At 32.1% G+C, this 17,925-nt stretch overlaps 1 protein-coding gene across 1 annotated transcript; it reads right to left on the bottom strand.

Annotated features, from left to right (window-relative positions):
• Positions 1-1,241: 1,241 nt before the first annotated feature.
• Positions 1,242-9,951, bottom strand: LOC137930424 (uncharacterized). Its single transcript, XM_068773665.1, has 4 exons — positions 9,739-9,951; positions 2,410-2,492; positions 2,167-2,326; positions 1,242-1,808 (listed from the first exon to the last, which is right to left on the bottom strand). The coding sequence occupies exons 2-4, from the start codon at positions 2,450-2,452 to the stop codon at positions 1,652-1,654; spliced, it is 360 nt and encodes a 119-aa protein (XP_068629766.1). The 5' UTR covers positions 2,453-2,492; positions 9,739-9,951; the 3' UTR covers positions 1,242-1,651.
• Between the last annotated feature and the right edge of the window lie 7,974 nt (positions 9,952-17,925).

Below are 17,925 nucleotides of genomic sequence, written 5' to 3'. Positions count from 1 at the left end.
CGTGTACAAAAAATAATAAACATTTACTATTGTACTTCAGCGTAGCGCTTATACCAATCGTGATAAAACTAATAATGACATAACTTAATATACAATATTTATTTTAAAAAAATCTCAATAATTATACAATGAACGAACGAATGCTACCAAATTTGATCATAATCAATATGATTAATCTGTTGATAAAAGCGGTTTTTCTAGCAACTGATTTCATGACATGATTTTTGATAAGCGACAAAGGAATTAAAACCTGTATCGAACGCGAAAAACGGTATGCCATTTCCAAAAGCAGAATCAAGCTGGTACAACAAAATTCTACAGTGCATATTAATTACTTTAAAAAAACTAACTTACGATTTACTACTTTTTGGCTATATTTGACCGATATTTATTACAAACAAAAACTTGGAATGATGAGATTCATAGATAGATAAAATTAATCAACAGATTGTTAAGTTCAAGTGGTAATGGCCAAACCATGCAGAATAATTGCCGAAATTGCCGCAGTGTAGTACGTCTAATCATGAGGTGGACAGTCGATCTTGTTAAGGACGACAGAAAACAGTGCCTGCAGGCCGCTTCCCACTGATTATTTCGGAAATCTATGAGGTAGGCAGAATTAATGATGATGATGACAAACGCCATAAGTATCAGTATATAATAAATGACATTTTTTTTATGGCATGAAAATTAGTTTAAACAGTTACCAAGCATTATTGGTAAAAAGTAAAATGGAATTAATATCATGTAGTTCTTTTGTTTTCAACCCTTTATATTTATGTAGCAATAAAAACCTTAACAAGGTTTTATTCAAATTCGCATTTTTAATTCAGAATATTTTAATACGCTTTAAGTGCACCCTGTCTCTTTCTACCTGTCTCTGGCTTCCAAATCCAGTCATAATAATTTATTAGATATTTTTTTAAATACATTTATTATGAAATACACATTTTAATAAATAAGCTCAATATCTGCACAACCGTATTTAATGAAGTTCACCGTTGACTTATAAATTGCTTTGCAATGGTAGTCAGTTAAAGGAAGTCGAAAGTTTTTTGAGTGGCGACCACGAACCGATAGACGCGGCGTGTGTAAACCCTCCACTATATGGCAACACAATCAAGGTTAAGGGGAAGTTGGATGCAGGTGACGTAGGACTGGTATTGTTATGGCGCTTCGGCTATGGCGAAATAAATTAAAAAAAAAAACATTTTATGTTCTTAAATATATTTATATCATTATATTAAAACAAATCTTTTTTCTTTTTGCTATGATACTTAAATATTGTATTTTTACCAATCTGTTGAGAAATATAAATTTTTGACTATTTATTGATATAAAAAAGTTTTCACCGAATCCAATTAGTTGTCCTATTTATTAGTTAAGGTACTCTTCGTAGCTTTACATATAACTAAGTATTTGGCAACATGTCGTAGAAAGATATGTGATGTTTTAAAATTTTATACACAAAGCTATTAAATAATAAATACATATCTACATTGCTGGCTGTTACCTAAGCCCTAATATGTTTACCATTTTTATTTCATTATGTATCACGAACAATAGATCTTTGCTATGTTTCTCCACGATACATGACTTATGCGTTTATTCAGTATTGTTGATAATACCATAGTACTTAATGTATTAAGTACTATGGTATGCTCCGCAATATCTCCGCCGGGGCTACACTTGTTCCTGGTCCTTCCATATTATTCACAATACTTGCGACTTCGCCCTGTGGTTGTGACTTCGCTCGTCGGAGATTCTTCCTTCTTCGCACATCACCAATCTTCTTATCTAATATCCGCCTTGAAATAAACAATAAATTTTGATTTAATTGTATTATATAAATAACAAATAGATATATTAACAGAAAGATTTTAAGAAAATATCAATAATATTAATGTGTTTAGCAGTTTATATAACCTACACCTACACATAAAGTTTTGACTGAATATGGCTGAAATTAATATACAACAAATTAAAGTCGTTGTGATATTTTTGATATTTTTTAATTTATAAGTTCATTTCAATTAAACGATATATCCAGACGAATTTGTTTCTTTGTACCGTGTTCAAGTATAATTGACAACATAGGTAATAAATGTTTATAGAAAATATAACGGCAATTTAAAGATCTAGTGGCCATAATGTTACAGTACTCACTGTTGTCGGTAATCAATCAGCACTCCCAACACGAAGACGGCAGCTATTGCAATGATAATGACCACTGTAACACCCAAAATGGTGGTCACGGTCAATGCAGGAACGACCTCGCTCATTGTTGATATAGAAATGTTGGGATCAGCGGTCGCGTCCGTAAATTCTGCAAATTTCAACAGCCATGTTATAAACACTGTAACTGTAGTAATAAAGTAAGATATATTTAATATGTTTCTTTTATCCTACCCTGATCTTGCCAACTAACACTTTGTTCAACCTTTGGTTCCATTATTATTAAATATTGTTAAATTCTACGATATCTTTGATTCCTGAAAACAAAAAATGAATATATAATAAAAGTCGACAAAATTATGATTAAAGGAAGTAGACGACATTTTCGACGATTATGACTATTTATCATTTTTGACTTGGATATTAAAACCATAAGCAGAGAAGCCTGCTGTTCAACTGATATATCACTATAATAAATTTACAAAACGTTTACAAAGAAAAAAGTTATATTTTTATAAGAGCACTTATTTTTTTTATTTCTGCAACTAACGCATATGCATCAATTTTATGTTTTATAAGTAAAAACAATTCCAAGAAAATGAAATAATACATGACGTAAAACAATTAAGATTCTCAGATAAATTTCCTGATTTCATTTTTAGACATACTATCGTCGATATTTTGCCGTCTTTGTGTTCGTAACGGTAGTCGGCATCTAATCAATTAGATCTTCGTATTGATTAAGCATACATATCTAATTTTCCATATCTTTTTAATACTTATGTTTAAAATATATTTAAATGGTTCTCTAATAAGCATTTATATATTGTAGCGTTGTAACGACAGTGACCTTTCTCTTTCCCTTATCTATTCTATCAGTTTTTTATTACTTTTTCTCTGAAAAGTAAACGTGCAATATAAATGGAAAGCTCCTCAAGGTTTTGACATAAGAAAATCTTGCAGTTATAAGTGTACATTTATATGACATTTGAACAATAATCTAAATCTACAATAACTTACCTACAAAACAATATTTCCGCAGGAAAAAAGTAGCAATACAGTAAGAAAAAGTATACAGAAATTAAACTTTATTTTTATAAAATGTAACAATAATCTTAATAAAAATATTTATTCTGGTGTGTTTAGCTTTTGTACCGTAGAGTAAAACAATACCACGGTTAGCTTTAAAACCGCCGTTCACGCTATCTCTATAATTTATTTCATGGTTTCCTTTCTGTTAAACCAATTACCCGATGACATAAAAATTAAAACTAATTCCAAAAGCTAACTTTTTTACATTACGACTTTAAATATTTTCTAATATAAATAAAATAAAGATATAAACCTTTACAAACATAGTCGGAGAATATCAAATATACTTTATTATTACTTAATGAACCTGCTGAAAGATGCAAGAGTTATAGTTCTTCTTTTTAGCTAATAGACGTCCACTCCAAAGTATAAGATTTCCCGGAAGATCGTCACGATGACCGGTCTTGTGTTATGTATTAATGTTTAAAGATATTAATGTTTAAAAATATTGCGTCATGCATTAATGTTTAGGCAGTAAATTTCGGCAGCCGAAAGACGTCAGTAAAATACGATAATAACATTAATTTTAGTAATTCAATAGCCCAGGTAACATTGTTGCAATCATACTATTACTGTTAGGTATACTTTGGGAGGGATCAGGGGCGTTACAGTTACGGTCGATGTAGAACCAGGTCAGACGACCTTGCACCTTGTTGACCAAGCGGTCCTATTAAAAAACCATGGGTAAGCCTGCGTCCACTACTACGTACACATGCTACTAAGGAAATGATGTTGATAATGAAATATTTTTTGTTATAGCTTAAGAGATGCTATATCTCTTAAGCTATAACCAAATGCTACGTTTCAAACAGCCGCGCTTTGGAAGTATATTATATCACTGCAAAGGCCAAGCGCCCGCTTTGCTTGTCACTTTGAACCCGGTGAAGTTAAAAATTCTAATTGGCAAAAAGACTTTGTCAATGACCTAAACAGCTAACTCACAGCTTATTACGATTTAAAAAAAACTATACTACTGAACAGATAATTAAAAATGTAATACAAAGACAGGGTTACGTACAGTACAATAATTTGTAAGGTTATAAAATAAAATTGTCACAAATAATACAAATCATTATTTACCGGAAAAATGATTACATAAATAGATCCAGAATCAGATCCAAAAATTATAAAAAAAAAAGTTTTTGAGCCGTGTTTTAAATCAATTCTAAATAATAAAGCATTATTTTTAGCAAAGATCATTTTTCACTCTCCCTACATAAAGAAAATAACACAATAATAGGATCAGGGGAACAAAGACTACCGCCGCAGACTTTATCTTCTATCTAATCACGAGACTCATCCAGTCTTTAATTTAATCAGGATTGCTAATCGGAAAGTTTTTTTTTCTACGCTACCATCTCATTGTCGTAATAAAAATAATAAAAATCGATAAAGCAATGAGAGTGCTTCGAAAATATGACATGTATAATTTATCAAGAATTTTTTTATTACCTTTAAGAGAAATATTTGTCAGAAAATAATTTCTCAAGTCATATAATATTTTGTATAGTCAACACGTAGTTCATATAAAAGCTCGAATGTATACATGTTGTTTCTCACGTATGATAGTAACGTTTATGACAAAAACTGCTCTCTGGTAATTATACAGAATACTGTGCAAATATCGACTATCTCATTCATTCTTCATAATGAACATTTTTCATTAACTAGTAGGTGACAAGACACTGGTGTGTTAAAAACTTTAGTATCCGGTCGGATCATAAGTTGTATTCTGTTTCTTGTATATAATAATTGATACTTGGTCATTTTTATATTATTAATTTATATACCAGATAGGAAATTATTCTAATACAGATTCCTATACCAAATTAACCTGATGACTTTCTTTCAACCTTTGCGGCAAGCAGAATTGTTGTTCATATCAATATGGTCGGGTGATTAGATCATAAATGCCAGGGATGGCTCCGAATCTCGATAAGGCGTTGGGTTTAAAAATAATGATAATTATTTTTATATCATTATATTTCTAATTAATATTGCCATATATTACTCGTCTGATTTTTGACTGGACTGAAATAGGGTCAAACTTCCTGTCAGATAAATCATTTTTACGACATTGACGCTTCCAGCCAGTTTTCCCTGCTTTTCGCTATAGTTGACGCAGAATCTTGCTGAATAGCTCTCTAGTTTTCGAACATCGTTTGAGAAATAGTTTCCATAATGGTTATAATTACAGCATTTAGATATACACATCCCATACCCTCCTAACAAGAAAATATTAACGGGTTTAATCATGCCCCAAGTGGTCTTACTGAAACACAGAACACAATTACTCGCTTTTTAACTGTTGTGAAGCTTATCAACTTGTTAAGTGTAAGTTCTTTCCAAGATAAATAATTTTTGACCCGAAATATTTAATAGAGTTTTTTCCGTGTACTGTTTCAACAAAACAAAACGCGGATTATCTTCAGTTTCAAATGCAATTAGCCCTAGTCTCAATGCCCTTTTCAGTATAGTTCTGTTTAAGCGTGGCTGTCAGATAAGCTGAAGAAGTAATAGTTTCTGCTTACGATTAGAAATGAATTTTGGAACCTCAAATGCAATACGATAATCACCTGTTGGCATCCACTTTATATTTAAATATAAATAAGTTCCAAAATAATAAATGTTGGTGGTCAGCTCTTCTCATCATATCAACATTTCGAGCTGGTAGTAGCTAACTTCTTACAATGTTAATGTAATTGACGATTCAAGAATGCGTGTAAATGCCTACTTGAATAAAGATATTATGAACTGGAATTATCTCACTATCAAGTGTAAAAAGAGGCATGTAACCTTACTTGAGTAGTAATGAAATAATAGTTTGTATTAATCATTTATTCTTTAAATTGAAATGATTCACGTCATATGAATTTTTAAGTGTTTAACCACAATACTGGAAACTAAAGACTCATAAATCCCCTGGGATATAGCTAACAAAAGTCTTATCATTTTTAATTACCTTCAACTGTCGTTGACTGCTTGTTGCAGTGACTCACGAATTACGAAGAAACATTAGTGATATGTGTTTAAAACATCCTATTTTGTCTCGAAGAGACGAGGTAGACATAGACCTGAGTAGGATTTTGTGTTATAAATGCAACGGAATGTTATGTGCGGCTTATCATTTGGTGAACGCCCTACTACTCGTTTATACGAGTCAAGTAACCTACTTTCGCTGACTCTTAAAGAATAATGCACTTATAATATTGATAGTTTTTCTTTATTTATTATATTGAAATATTATTAATAGTTTTTTTTATGGCGTTTAATTTTTATAGATATTTTTTTCTAACACTATCCGCTTTGCATGTCCCACGCTACTTTCTGGCGCTGTAATTTAATAAAATTCATTATTGGTAAATTTTAACATGCGAAAATTTTAGTTTAAAAATATGCACTTATTAAAGATCGCTCCTTCAAGCCCTTGCGAATGAAATTTAGTTAAATCCGTTCTTAGCCGACTATTCGATAAAAGGTATATTCTTAGCATATTTCAAGTCTCTCAGGCCTATATTTGCAGAGATATTGTAATGAGCTAATACATATGGGAAAAGTCTTTTAAATATACAAATTATTGTTTATAAGTGAAAAGCTTTAAGGGCGATCACACTGTAAATTTTATTTTTTCTATTTCAACGAGGCAGTTTTATAACTTATGGTACTGCCAAAGTTTGCAGGGACCGATAATAAAAAATTGGTTATTTTTAATATGTAGTAATCCGAATTTTGAAAACGTTTTTTTTATTTTCTTATTTAATCTATTATCATTACGTTATTTATAATTTATGAAACAATAGATTTTTGAATAGATTGTACTTTAAAAAAAGTTCTTGGTTTGTGCTTCATTTTAAATTAACTATGAAAAACTGTAACCGTCGCCGATCTAAATATATAAACCAATATAATTTAAATAGCCCTATATTTATAACTCTAATCCCTTATATTGTAATATAATACAAAATGTACATATTTTGAAGTGTTAACATTAACGTTAGTCTCTTTTACAATTGATGTTATCTTATCGAAGAACAGCAATCATACACTGTATTTAATATTGTTGCAAAACCTTTGTCTACTCGAGAAAGGAACAATAGATCCATCGTGGTTGGTAATTTACTCTCCATTTTATTTTTAAAACCGTATTCCTTCAAAATATTTTTTTTATTCTCTTTCATCGTTATGTATTCATCGATTCGAATATTACCAAAAAAATTAAAAATCGTTTGCCAATTTAAATACTTTAAGTCGCTATTAATCTTTTTAAATCCCAAATATCGGTTTAATTGTATAAGACTGATAATAATTTGCTATGTCGTTGATAACTATTGTTTATTGTAGTTATACCATTACCGTGATTGAAGGATAGTTTTTTTAAAAAATTCCCATGGGAAATCCCTCTTGAATGTAGCTTTTTGGGAGTAAGCTAGCAACTAAGCTAAAAATGTTGCATGTCTTGTTAAATGCTCCATTTTATCTCTTTGGTACCTGCGTAAATTGAAAGTGTCGTTTTCCCCTCAAAACAAGTTGGCTGGCGTCATTATTTAAATTAATTGTCGTATGGGATAACCCAAGGAAATACGTGTTCTAGATTATTATTTTATAGCCTTCCATAATTTTTTTTAATGTCGGGGGTTTGTAAATGCATTTTCCACTCTGCATATAATAACAAGATTCCCTTTCTTTTCTCTTTTTTTTCCTTTCCTTTTTTGGGCATCAGTTTCGTAAATATTACAAATTATTATATGACCTTTCAACCTTTAACTATATTTATTTTGATTTCTGTAAATTCAATTACAAGAAAATTAGTCTTTCACCAATACTAAATCTAACTGAAGATGTTATTAAGCACGTAGTGTAAATAAACTTATATTATAGTAATTTTATTTTTATTTAAAACTTATAAATCTTCGACATGCAAAAGAAATATGTTATTTTGTATGTAATATTTCTTATACAGATTTTCACAAACACAAGTTTTTATAAAATTATTAAAACATATGCTTAAAATACATCGCCTGGTTGAAGAAGAATCAGTATTTGACAAAAATAATATCTGAGTTTATGTATTTTGTCAGTTAATAAACGCCCTCTGAAAGTTTATGGCCTCCCCAAAGATCACTTCGATGACCGGTCGATCTCGCAGCCAAAATTTCTAGCATCTCCAGCTGTCTCCATTGCTCTTTGGGTGACCTTGAGCCTTCTTATAAGGATCACCGTCAAAGAGCTTCGGAGATTCCCGAATTTTTCCATCTGAGTTGGAGCCTCTCAGCCATTATGACTATATCACCGACAAACCGAAGGCGAGACATGTACTCGCCGTTTGTGTTCATGCCGAGCCCGCTTCAGTCTATGAGCTTAAATACTTTAAAGACTTCGCTGGATATTTTTTTAAAGTCTCAAATTATTTTATAGTTAATGGTAATTATTTACAGTTCAGAGAAATAACTAACGTCGGCTATCGTCTCTCTGTAACTAGATTAATTACGAGCTATGTATATTTATTTATCTGTAGTTTATAAGCACAATTAAATAACCACAGTACAGTATTAAATGTTTACGAGTTCATTTCCTTACTTTCAATAGAAAGGTGTTACATTCAACATTAAGTAACTGTTCCTATTAAAACTAACAAAAGAGATAGTTACCAAAGAATACATTTCAAATTTTAAAATGTATCCGGTTGTTACATGACACCAGAACTTTTTTGTCATTGCCAAATACTTTTTGCCCATCGGCATTAATAGCCGTACCGGGTAGGAGGTTGCAGGACGCTGAAAATGTTTATCCTAGATCGCTTTATGGTAACTGCGCTTGTGAGTCCTCACGGAAGCTTTATCTTGGACCATTTATCCCATAATACATAATACCCGTATAAAAAGTGAGGAAAAGAGTTGAAATCTATTTAACTTCCTTGCAAAATCTTAGAAATGCTCATACACGGTCACATTTCAAAATATTTTTTTTGAATTGTGTCTACTGTGAAATAAATCCAGAACTCAACGTTGTCGTGTCTTTTTAACCAATTATTATACCGCTACTATTTGATAACACACGTACGGACGAGACTAAGTTTATCAAGTATTGGTCACGTATTCCTAAGGATTTATGGAATACAATTTTTCGCAGCATAGTTATTGGATGTAAAGTGTGTCAAGAGCTAGTCATGTGACCGGAAAGCGGCAACGAATATTAACAAACATCGAATGACCTCCATCGTCTTTTATTTATTTTTTTTCCTTTTCCTCTCATAAATTCGGCAACGAAAGTTAATAACGCAACAGTTGCATTGAACAACACAAACTTACCTAACCATATGAAATTTAAGACATTAAGAAAAAAACTACTTTAAATACTATCAGTTTCACTCAACGGTAGCAGTAATGCACCGTGGGGCATGTAAAATCAATTAAGTAAAGCAAGGAAATCAATTAAGTTCAAACAACAACAGGTAGGTTTCCACAGACTTACATAAACAAGGCGAACGTACGATACAGGGTTCTTAGGGGTAAACACGAAATAGGGGAAATTTAGATCGACTAATACAAATTCTAGCGATAACAACAAGTACTTTGGCACTATTTAAATATCACGGATCGTTGGTTTAATTTTTAACGAATACTACACGTTCTTGCGCCGGCCTCTAGCGCATGCGCAGCGCTCCACGGCGCGTCTCTCACTGTCCGATCGTTAACTCTGTTGTAAGATCACCTTACTCGCGAAGCCTTCTAGTTTAAAGAAGCATTCACTTCATTAAAAACTCAGAATCCTACCCTCGTATATATATAAATAGCAAAAAAAAGAAAGTTAATTTTTTTATTATTTACAAATGTTGTATACCTATTGGCATATACATCAACGGGAGTGAAGTGAGCAACCGTAAGGCAGTCAAATGGAAGCCTCTTTATAGTAAACTAGCTCGAGGACCCTTGCCGTTACTTTAATTATTCTACTGGATTGGAGAAAGTTACCTATTTACGTCACTACATCTAGCTGAAATTAATGGTCTATTAACCACTAAATCACATAAAGGGACATTGTATTTTTATCACAAGCAAAGTAAAACCCAAATTGAGTTTACTAAGAAGGGTTTACTTGATCGAAGGAAGAGTTTTGAATTCAGTACACGAATAAAAGAAGTTGCATAACGGTTTTTTTTAAGTGTAATCAAAGAAGCTATAAAAAGAATATAAAAGGTATTGAATAGTAAGCAAAGACTAGTGTCAATTTGAAAAAAGAAGTTAAACGGTAAACTTTTTTACTGATTCATACGGAAAAACCAACATGTTGAACGTGATCCGCCCACTTTTAGTTGAGAGAGCAAATCAAATATGCTGATAAAACTTTATCCGTTTACTATGCGCGTTTATTATAATAATTAGATAAGCAATAAAAACAGTCGCAATAAACAGACAATGGACTATATAATGATTCAGAAGAACTTCTTAGTGTATCAATAAATGCGTGAATGTAAGTACATTTATAATCGCGTGATTGCTGTCCCTTATAGCTGTTGAAGTGGGAGTGGGCATGCCTCATAGCGTGCAGAATATATGGCCGCTAGGGTCGTTAGGTTCTGAAGTGGATACCGAGGATTAGCAAGCGCAACGATGGATGTCATCCCATAAGATAGACAGATGACTCGGTTGAGGAAGACGCTGGCCGCTGCCTAACGGTCCGATTGGAAGTCCAGCAGTGGATAACCTGAAACTGAAATTATAATTGGTGTCCTGCAAATGGGAACTTTTATAATACATACTCAAACACAAAAAAAACATGTCAGCTGTTTTATTTGCCACGCTCTCTGTGACTTTCACAAAAAATCATTGTATAACATTAATATGTAGTTCTAATCGTCTTTTTCTTTGATTTATTCAAGTAGTTCAAACAGTTAAAAACAAAATTATAATTAAGAATATCTAAAAATTACTCGGTTACAAAATTCAACTCTTCAATAGATCCTTTTTGAAGTAAGAATTTTTCTTTCATGGTTAAAAAAAAATGACCAATAAAGTAATTTAATGATTCTTCGCTCCTTTGTTATTAATATTACTGCTCACATAAAAAATATGAAATTTCACGATCTTAAAGGAATGGTCGGTATTAATATACCGACGTTGATTACCCGGTTGACGGGGTATTAACCCGTTAATAATAGCGATCAAATGAATAACATGTATTCAATTTTTCATTATATTACTATATGCTTAATGCCAACTGTGTAAATAAATATGAATAACAAAACAATGTTCAGTAAAACGCCAGCTTGTCAGTATTTCTTGGTTTTACAAATTATTTTTTCTCGCATGACCTCTGGCTTTGGGACACGCCTTTGTTCAAATATATAATGAAGCTATTTTTCTCCCAAGGTTTATACGAGAGGGGAGGTTAAAAGTTTTTAAAACACCAACACTTTATAAATGAATTATTATTTTTCAAAAATTTGTAAGAAACAGGGATCATTTCTACTGACTTTTCGGGGCACTTTATTCAAACCATATTCCATGGAGGTTTTTAATTTTATTTTTGGAAATAAATTAAAAACCCAAGTTCCGGACTGTAATGAAGATCATCTCACAATTCCACGCATTATCTTTTTCCTATTCTTTTTCCTCTCTTTGTCTTCTCAATGTCTTTTCTGTATCTATCCTTCTTTATTTAGACAATTCTCCTAAAGAAAAACACCTCCTGCGAAGAAGGAAAACTTACTAAAAGTTGCTGGAAAGTCTTGTACCGCGCAACTACGGTGGCTGTTGAAGAAATTCCCCCAGGCGAATCATCACTGAGGTTAGTACGTTCACGTTTCTACTCGTTAAAACGGTTGTAAATAGAAATTCAAAATGGGGCTTTATTATCAAAAGCTAACCAAAGTCTATCGAGCCTTTGTTCCGGAAGTATCCATATGATCTTCCATAATGACGCTATAAGAGAAATTTTTAAGTAGCTCTTAATTTATAAAAAACGAAGACAGAATGTGTTGACAATATTATAACATCTTTTTTTCCAATTTAATATATATTTTTGAATATTTTAAACTATGCTTGTGTCAATTGTATTCGGTTATAAAGCAAATTGTTAAATCTGCCAAACTTCGTTAAATTTTAATGACTTTATAATAGTTAATTATTTATTGTATCTAACTCTACGATAACAATGTTTCGTTGTCAAACATGTTCTTTTATTATTTAATATCGACTGCAGAAGAGTAATAAACTTCAAAAGACTTCTGGGCTTCTAAACGTTAGTAAGAGTTAGATGCAATTGTAAATAACGTAGGGATGGATGGAGCATAAAAATTTCTACGATGTTCATTTTTTGATTTCACCCCGTTGCATCTGCGTATTATACTTAAAAGTACATGCTGATGGAGAAGGCGCGATCCCGTGGCTCTATTAGTAACAACTGACATCGTTTTTCACTTTGTGAAAACCGATTCAATACTATTACGTTGATATTATTCAAAACAAATAGTTCCCACAGAAATTACTTCGACTGTAAATGTAAATCGGTATCTGTATTGCTAAAATTTTTTTATCAGATAAGTAGTTTAATATCATTCATTACAGAAATACAAAACTAATCAGGACTATGGTTGGACTCAACATAGATTATAAACTATTGGATATTTCACAGAAACAAATTATTTGTAATGATAAAAAGCTATCTGTTGTGCTCAAAATCATTTACGTACGAATGTAATTGTCATTAATTTCTATATTGGGCAGTCAATGTTTGTTGCTTTGGCAGTTACAGTTTCACGGATTGAAGATGGTAGACAACCGTGGACGCTTAATCTAAACTTCTTGTTTATAGCGCGCGGCAAGACGGGAGTAGTATCGGCCGCTCGCTTCTGTTAATCCGCAATCACCGCTCGTGGCGACTGCGTTCATGCTCATTTGGGTAGGTATACTAATTACTAAGTCCGAGGAATAGCAGACTGGAATCAGACCGATACCAAGACATGGGATTGGGTAGACATCGAGCTCTTAGATCGCTTGGGCAAACGCTACATGAAATGGCCCCCGAGAGAAAACCAAGGCGAGGAGTGCCAATCCAAGTAACTGTTTAGTCTGAACAACTACTCGATCCGTTACAAGTATTAGGCTAACGTTGCTAATATTCCGGAAAGTGTTCGCGCCTAGAGATAAGTAATCATTTGGTGAATGACATTATTTCTATAAAGTTAGAGGTGATATAAAAAGTGGCAATCAAAATATGTGTACATTTCTTGTGTACATTTTATACTAATAGTCGCTTGTCTAATATTTTCGAATCTTAAATCTGTAACCTAATGGTCAAAAAACTTAATTAAAAGTAAAATACATAAAAAATATTACATAATCTTCATTTTTTTGTAAACTGCACTCATTGCAGGTTAGTTTAATCAAATTACCAGTCAAGAACATTAAAATTTCCCAATTGCCACTAATTGATTTAACATAAATTGCCACTTACTGGTAAAAGTGCTCTGCGAATTATATTCTGTTATCTAAATAAATAAAACAAAAAATTCCTTTTATGTCCGTTAATTTAAATATCTGGTTTAGATAATACTTTGTGACATTGCAGGATTAAATCGTAAATATAGCGTAACTGTTAATAACAACATAAACTCACACAACGAAAAAACAAGCAAAATAAAAAAATGCTCATTTCAGTTCGACATTCTTTAGATATACTATTTCAAAAATATTTCTAGCGAAGCTTAAACATAAACTATAGATATACAAATACTTAAATGATATTTTAGCTGTTTTACACGGAGAAAATGCCTTTACGGGTTCAAGGGCGGGTTATATCGGTCTTGTATTGACTAAAACCCTGCAATGTTCCTCCATCATCGCTATCTGACTCCGGCACGGCAAGGAGGATGCACCCACCTCCGCTTACCCGCTCGCTTATGTAGTGGGCTCATTGAACCCACTCAGAGGGACCGTTAACCAATCGCAAGAACCGGCGTGGCTCTTTGGTTGCCTCGGGTTGGTTACTACGTAGTAACATGACGAGTTTCGGTAAATCGTACAAAGTCGACGGGTTAACTGTAATACTAAATTAGCAACAATGGTCTAAGACCGACTAAAAGATTGCTTATAGATACGTTGGTTGTAACATTCATGAGGAATTGTCAAGTATTTATGATGACCAAGTTAGATATTATGCCCGCGGATGTATGTAGGATGTATGTTATGTGTAACTATGTATTTCTGTCAATAAGGTATTCCGTAATTTTAACAGTCTTAAAATAGAGAATCTCTTAACCTAAATTTCTCTACACCTAAGGTTCTACTAAAAATAGATTTAAAATCCGGTCTATGAGTCGCAAAATCGGAAAAACAGTCAGTAACAATCATTTATCCAGATGAGTGAAAAATGAACACCGTCAGTAATCACATTTACTGCTATTTATTAAAGCTTTATCTATTTAAAATGAATTCCATTATCACAATTTATTGGTAGTTTATTATCATTTTCAATATTATCTTATACATTTATCTAAAATTACAATGAAATTCTTAAACCGTTCACAGGATTTATATCAAATTTCCTGTTAATCCTGTGTTTTGTTTTTTAATGATTTTCGAATAAAAATATATATTGGGACGACACTGTTTCTAATCTCCTTCTAATGGAATAGGTTACAAAAATTGATATTACATTACAAGATTTTTTTGTCATACAAAAATCTAAAAATGGCCGAAATGTTCCTTTCTACACTACACGTATACAATAAAAATAAATGACAACTACGAGTCAAACTTAACGCCGTAATGCCAAAACTGAATTATGTTGCACGACTTGTTAATCTATTTCTAGATTTTTCCAGACATTGAGTGAGACAAGTCATTCTATTAGTATTTTTGACATTGGCTATTTTCTATATATTAATTGACACAATAAAAATATGAATATACAATGTTTTACAAAACGTAGCAGAATAAATACCTTTATTCTACCTATTAGTAGGTAGATTTTTTATTTGTTCGTAATAATTATCCATGTGACAATAATTATCCACCAGATTAGATATAGGTATTGTACCATTATCAAGAAAATACCAAAGTGGTCTCTTTTAAATCTTAATTGCTAGACTTAAAGGTAACCTTCATACGTGTTTAGGTAGCAGTTGTTGTGCAAGTAGAACTTTTTCAATGCGACATGCCATTCAGACACTTCAACAAATATGTTGTTTTGATATAATCCTTTGATAAATCAAAGAGATTGATTTCTGTGACGCATACTGAATGCAGTTGTATTCAAGGATGCGATAAGATGGTGTTTGATTTCATTCCGCCGACGACGTAATACAATCGCATAAAGAAAGTGTCTCTTTAACATTGTTCTCAAGAACTGGATGCTCTAACAATGTCGATTGTTGAATTATTGATCATTAATTGACGAATTGAGTAAACATCATACAAATTATGTTGTTAAGTTTGTCTTTTCGTATTATTTAATAACATTCACTTCATAACTTTCATCATCAAAATTGTTTCAGTACTATTGTATATTCTATCTATAATCATATGGAAGTAAAGTACATAAGTACATGGAGTGTTTTATTTTAACAGCAACATTTTAAAAAAATGTAATGATGTCGGGTACATTTTGACAGATGACGGTTGTTGTTGTGATTAAAAAGATTTGTAAGGCAGTAGTATTAATTAAAGTTTTAGAAGAAAGTTGGAGTGTTTTTCCATTGAGCATCCCACATACATATATACATAGTCTTAAAGTAATCTGACATTATCTTAGCGAACTTGTAGAGTGAGAGCCCGCGACGCCCAGACCTTCGTTATATTATACAGGCAGACATTTGGCAGGTAACAGGTAGTAAAGGTGAGTAAAATTGTGTTTCAAATTTGTAATAGTATAAAACTTAGTTTTCATATATTTTAACTTACAATCATATTAGTAACCGCCTCGTCTATTGGCGGACACTTAGGACGGTAACAACCCCTACACCCTCACAGTCTAATTATTTGTAAATCTACTTTCGTCGTAGTATAAAATCTGACTTTTATATATTTTATTCAGAAAACTATACGAATAATGTTTCCACAATCCCCAGTCACTTTCTATGGTTCCCCTATCTTCCCAGACATATTGAAGTCTACTCCAAACGTGCGCACGATAAATATACATGTACGCTGGTGCAAGTGAAATAGCGCGATCAATACTCTAAATTTATCAAGAAAATTAATTATGTAGATTTATAACGGATTAAAAAAGTAAATCTTAAACGCGGGCTCTTAGACTATTCCATATATATATATTTTAATTCAGGTTGTAGTAAAAAAACACGGCGGACCGAATCGAGTGTGAGTTGCGTTGATTTTGCGATTAATGATATAATTAAAATGAAGTGCGTTAGAGAATTAAATTTACGCAGTGGCAACACAAAAAGTAATAAATTACTACACTGAATTTAATGGTTTTTATGAATTTATTAATTCATTTAAGAAGTTTCTATTGAAGGAAAACCTTCAGAAATAACAATGAAAAACCAACGCGCATAAAAACATTAATGGCATAGAATAATTATTGGGTCTTCAATGCAAGGGAAACAGCATATAAGTTGTATTTAAATTTATAAACATACGTCCGTCGACCACTTTCAATAGTGTAGAGCAAGTATGCACACGACCAAATCGAATGTAGGTAACCGAATGGGGACGGCCGTGCCAGGCACGCTCGCTGCGCTGTTACTATAACTTAGAACTACTCGCAAGCAGCAACGAATATTATCTAAGTTATTTACATAAACATACATTACCATACATTAAACAAAATATACATATATCGATGGTAAGGCTTAAAATGAGCAAAGAACCTTATATGATATAATAAAAAAACTTCTAGATCTTCTGGAAAAAGAACCGAAGTAAGTAAATCTTTTAATACGTCTAAAATTATTAATAGAATGAAAGTTTTATTGATATTGGTACAACAAGACCGCATAGCTATAGAAGTAATTTTCCGTTCATACCATTTTCGAAATCTGCGGACCGGAATATACATTAGAATTTTCTTGACAACTTTAACATGATTTAGATTTCGAAAATTTAATATGTACTTTGCATCGTCATACCATAATCACCGTTATATCTATATATAATCGTGATGCGCAGAATGATTAACGTAAATAATCTACATAACCCAGCGGATTAGCACGTTAAAGTGTTGTTGGAACGGTAAGATAAGAGTGGACACCAAGGATGACAGACAGACGCTTAGTGCAGGCTATATTGTATATCTATGAGAGAGACCCGAGATGACAACGACTTAAAGTTTTATTTACAAGTGTGGTAGTTACTACGACTTCATTCACTGATTTACAATATGTATGCCGTTTTAAAAAAAAAAAAACTATAAAATATTAATTCATAGAGCTATTATTGTACCCACTATACATCCACCAGCAAAGCGTAAAACGTTGTAAAGACCGTCGCTTGATTTCAGTTTATTATCAGAAAACCGGAATGGACTCTCACCGGAAACGATTTACCAGGCACTAGGTTTTGAAGGTGTTTCACAAGTATTAAAGAGCTTAATTATGATCATTTGTGTCACTTTGGAAAAATATAATGAGCAGCATTAAATACATAAATTATTTTGATACTCCTCGGAGTTTAGTAAACGTGCAATAATTTCGCTATA

Source organism: Battus philenor, unplaced genomic scaffold, assembly GCF_028537555.1.
Source record: "Battus philenor isolate CCGP_79_NKW_IND1 unplaced genomic scaffold, ilBatPhil1.0.hap1 SCAF_6, whole genome shotgun sequence".
NCBI lineage: Eukaryota > Metazoa > Arthropoda > Insecta > Lepidoptera > Papilionidae > Battus > Battus philenor.
Note: the sequence above shows the minus strand (reverse complement) of the source record. Positions and strands in the feature narration are given on the sequence as shown.

Bases quoted from the DNA above. Each gene is read 5' to 3' on its own strand.
- LOC137930424 (XM_068773665.1), bottom strand. From the start codon at position 2,452: ATGGAACCAAAGGTTGAACAAAGTGTTAGTTGGCAAGATCAGG. The intron at 2,327-2,409 runs GTAGGATAAAAG...TGAAATTTGCAG, and splicing joins TGTTAGTTGGCAAGATCAGG to AATTTACGGACGCGACCGCT. The intron at 1,809-2,166 runs GTGAGTACTGTA...GTTTATTTCAAG, and splicing joins CTGATTGATTACCGACAACA to GCGGATATTAGATAAGAAGA.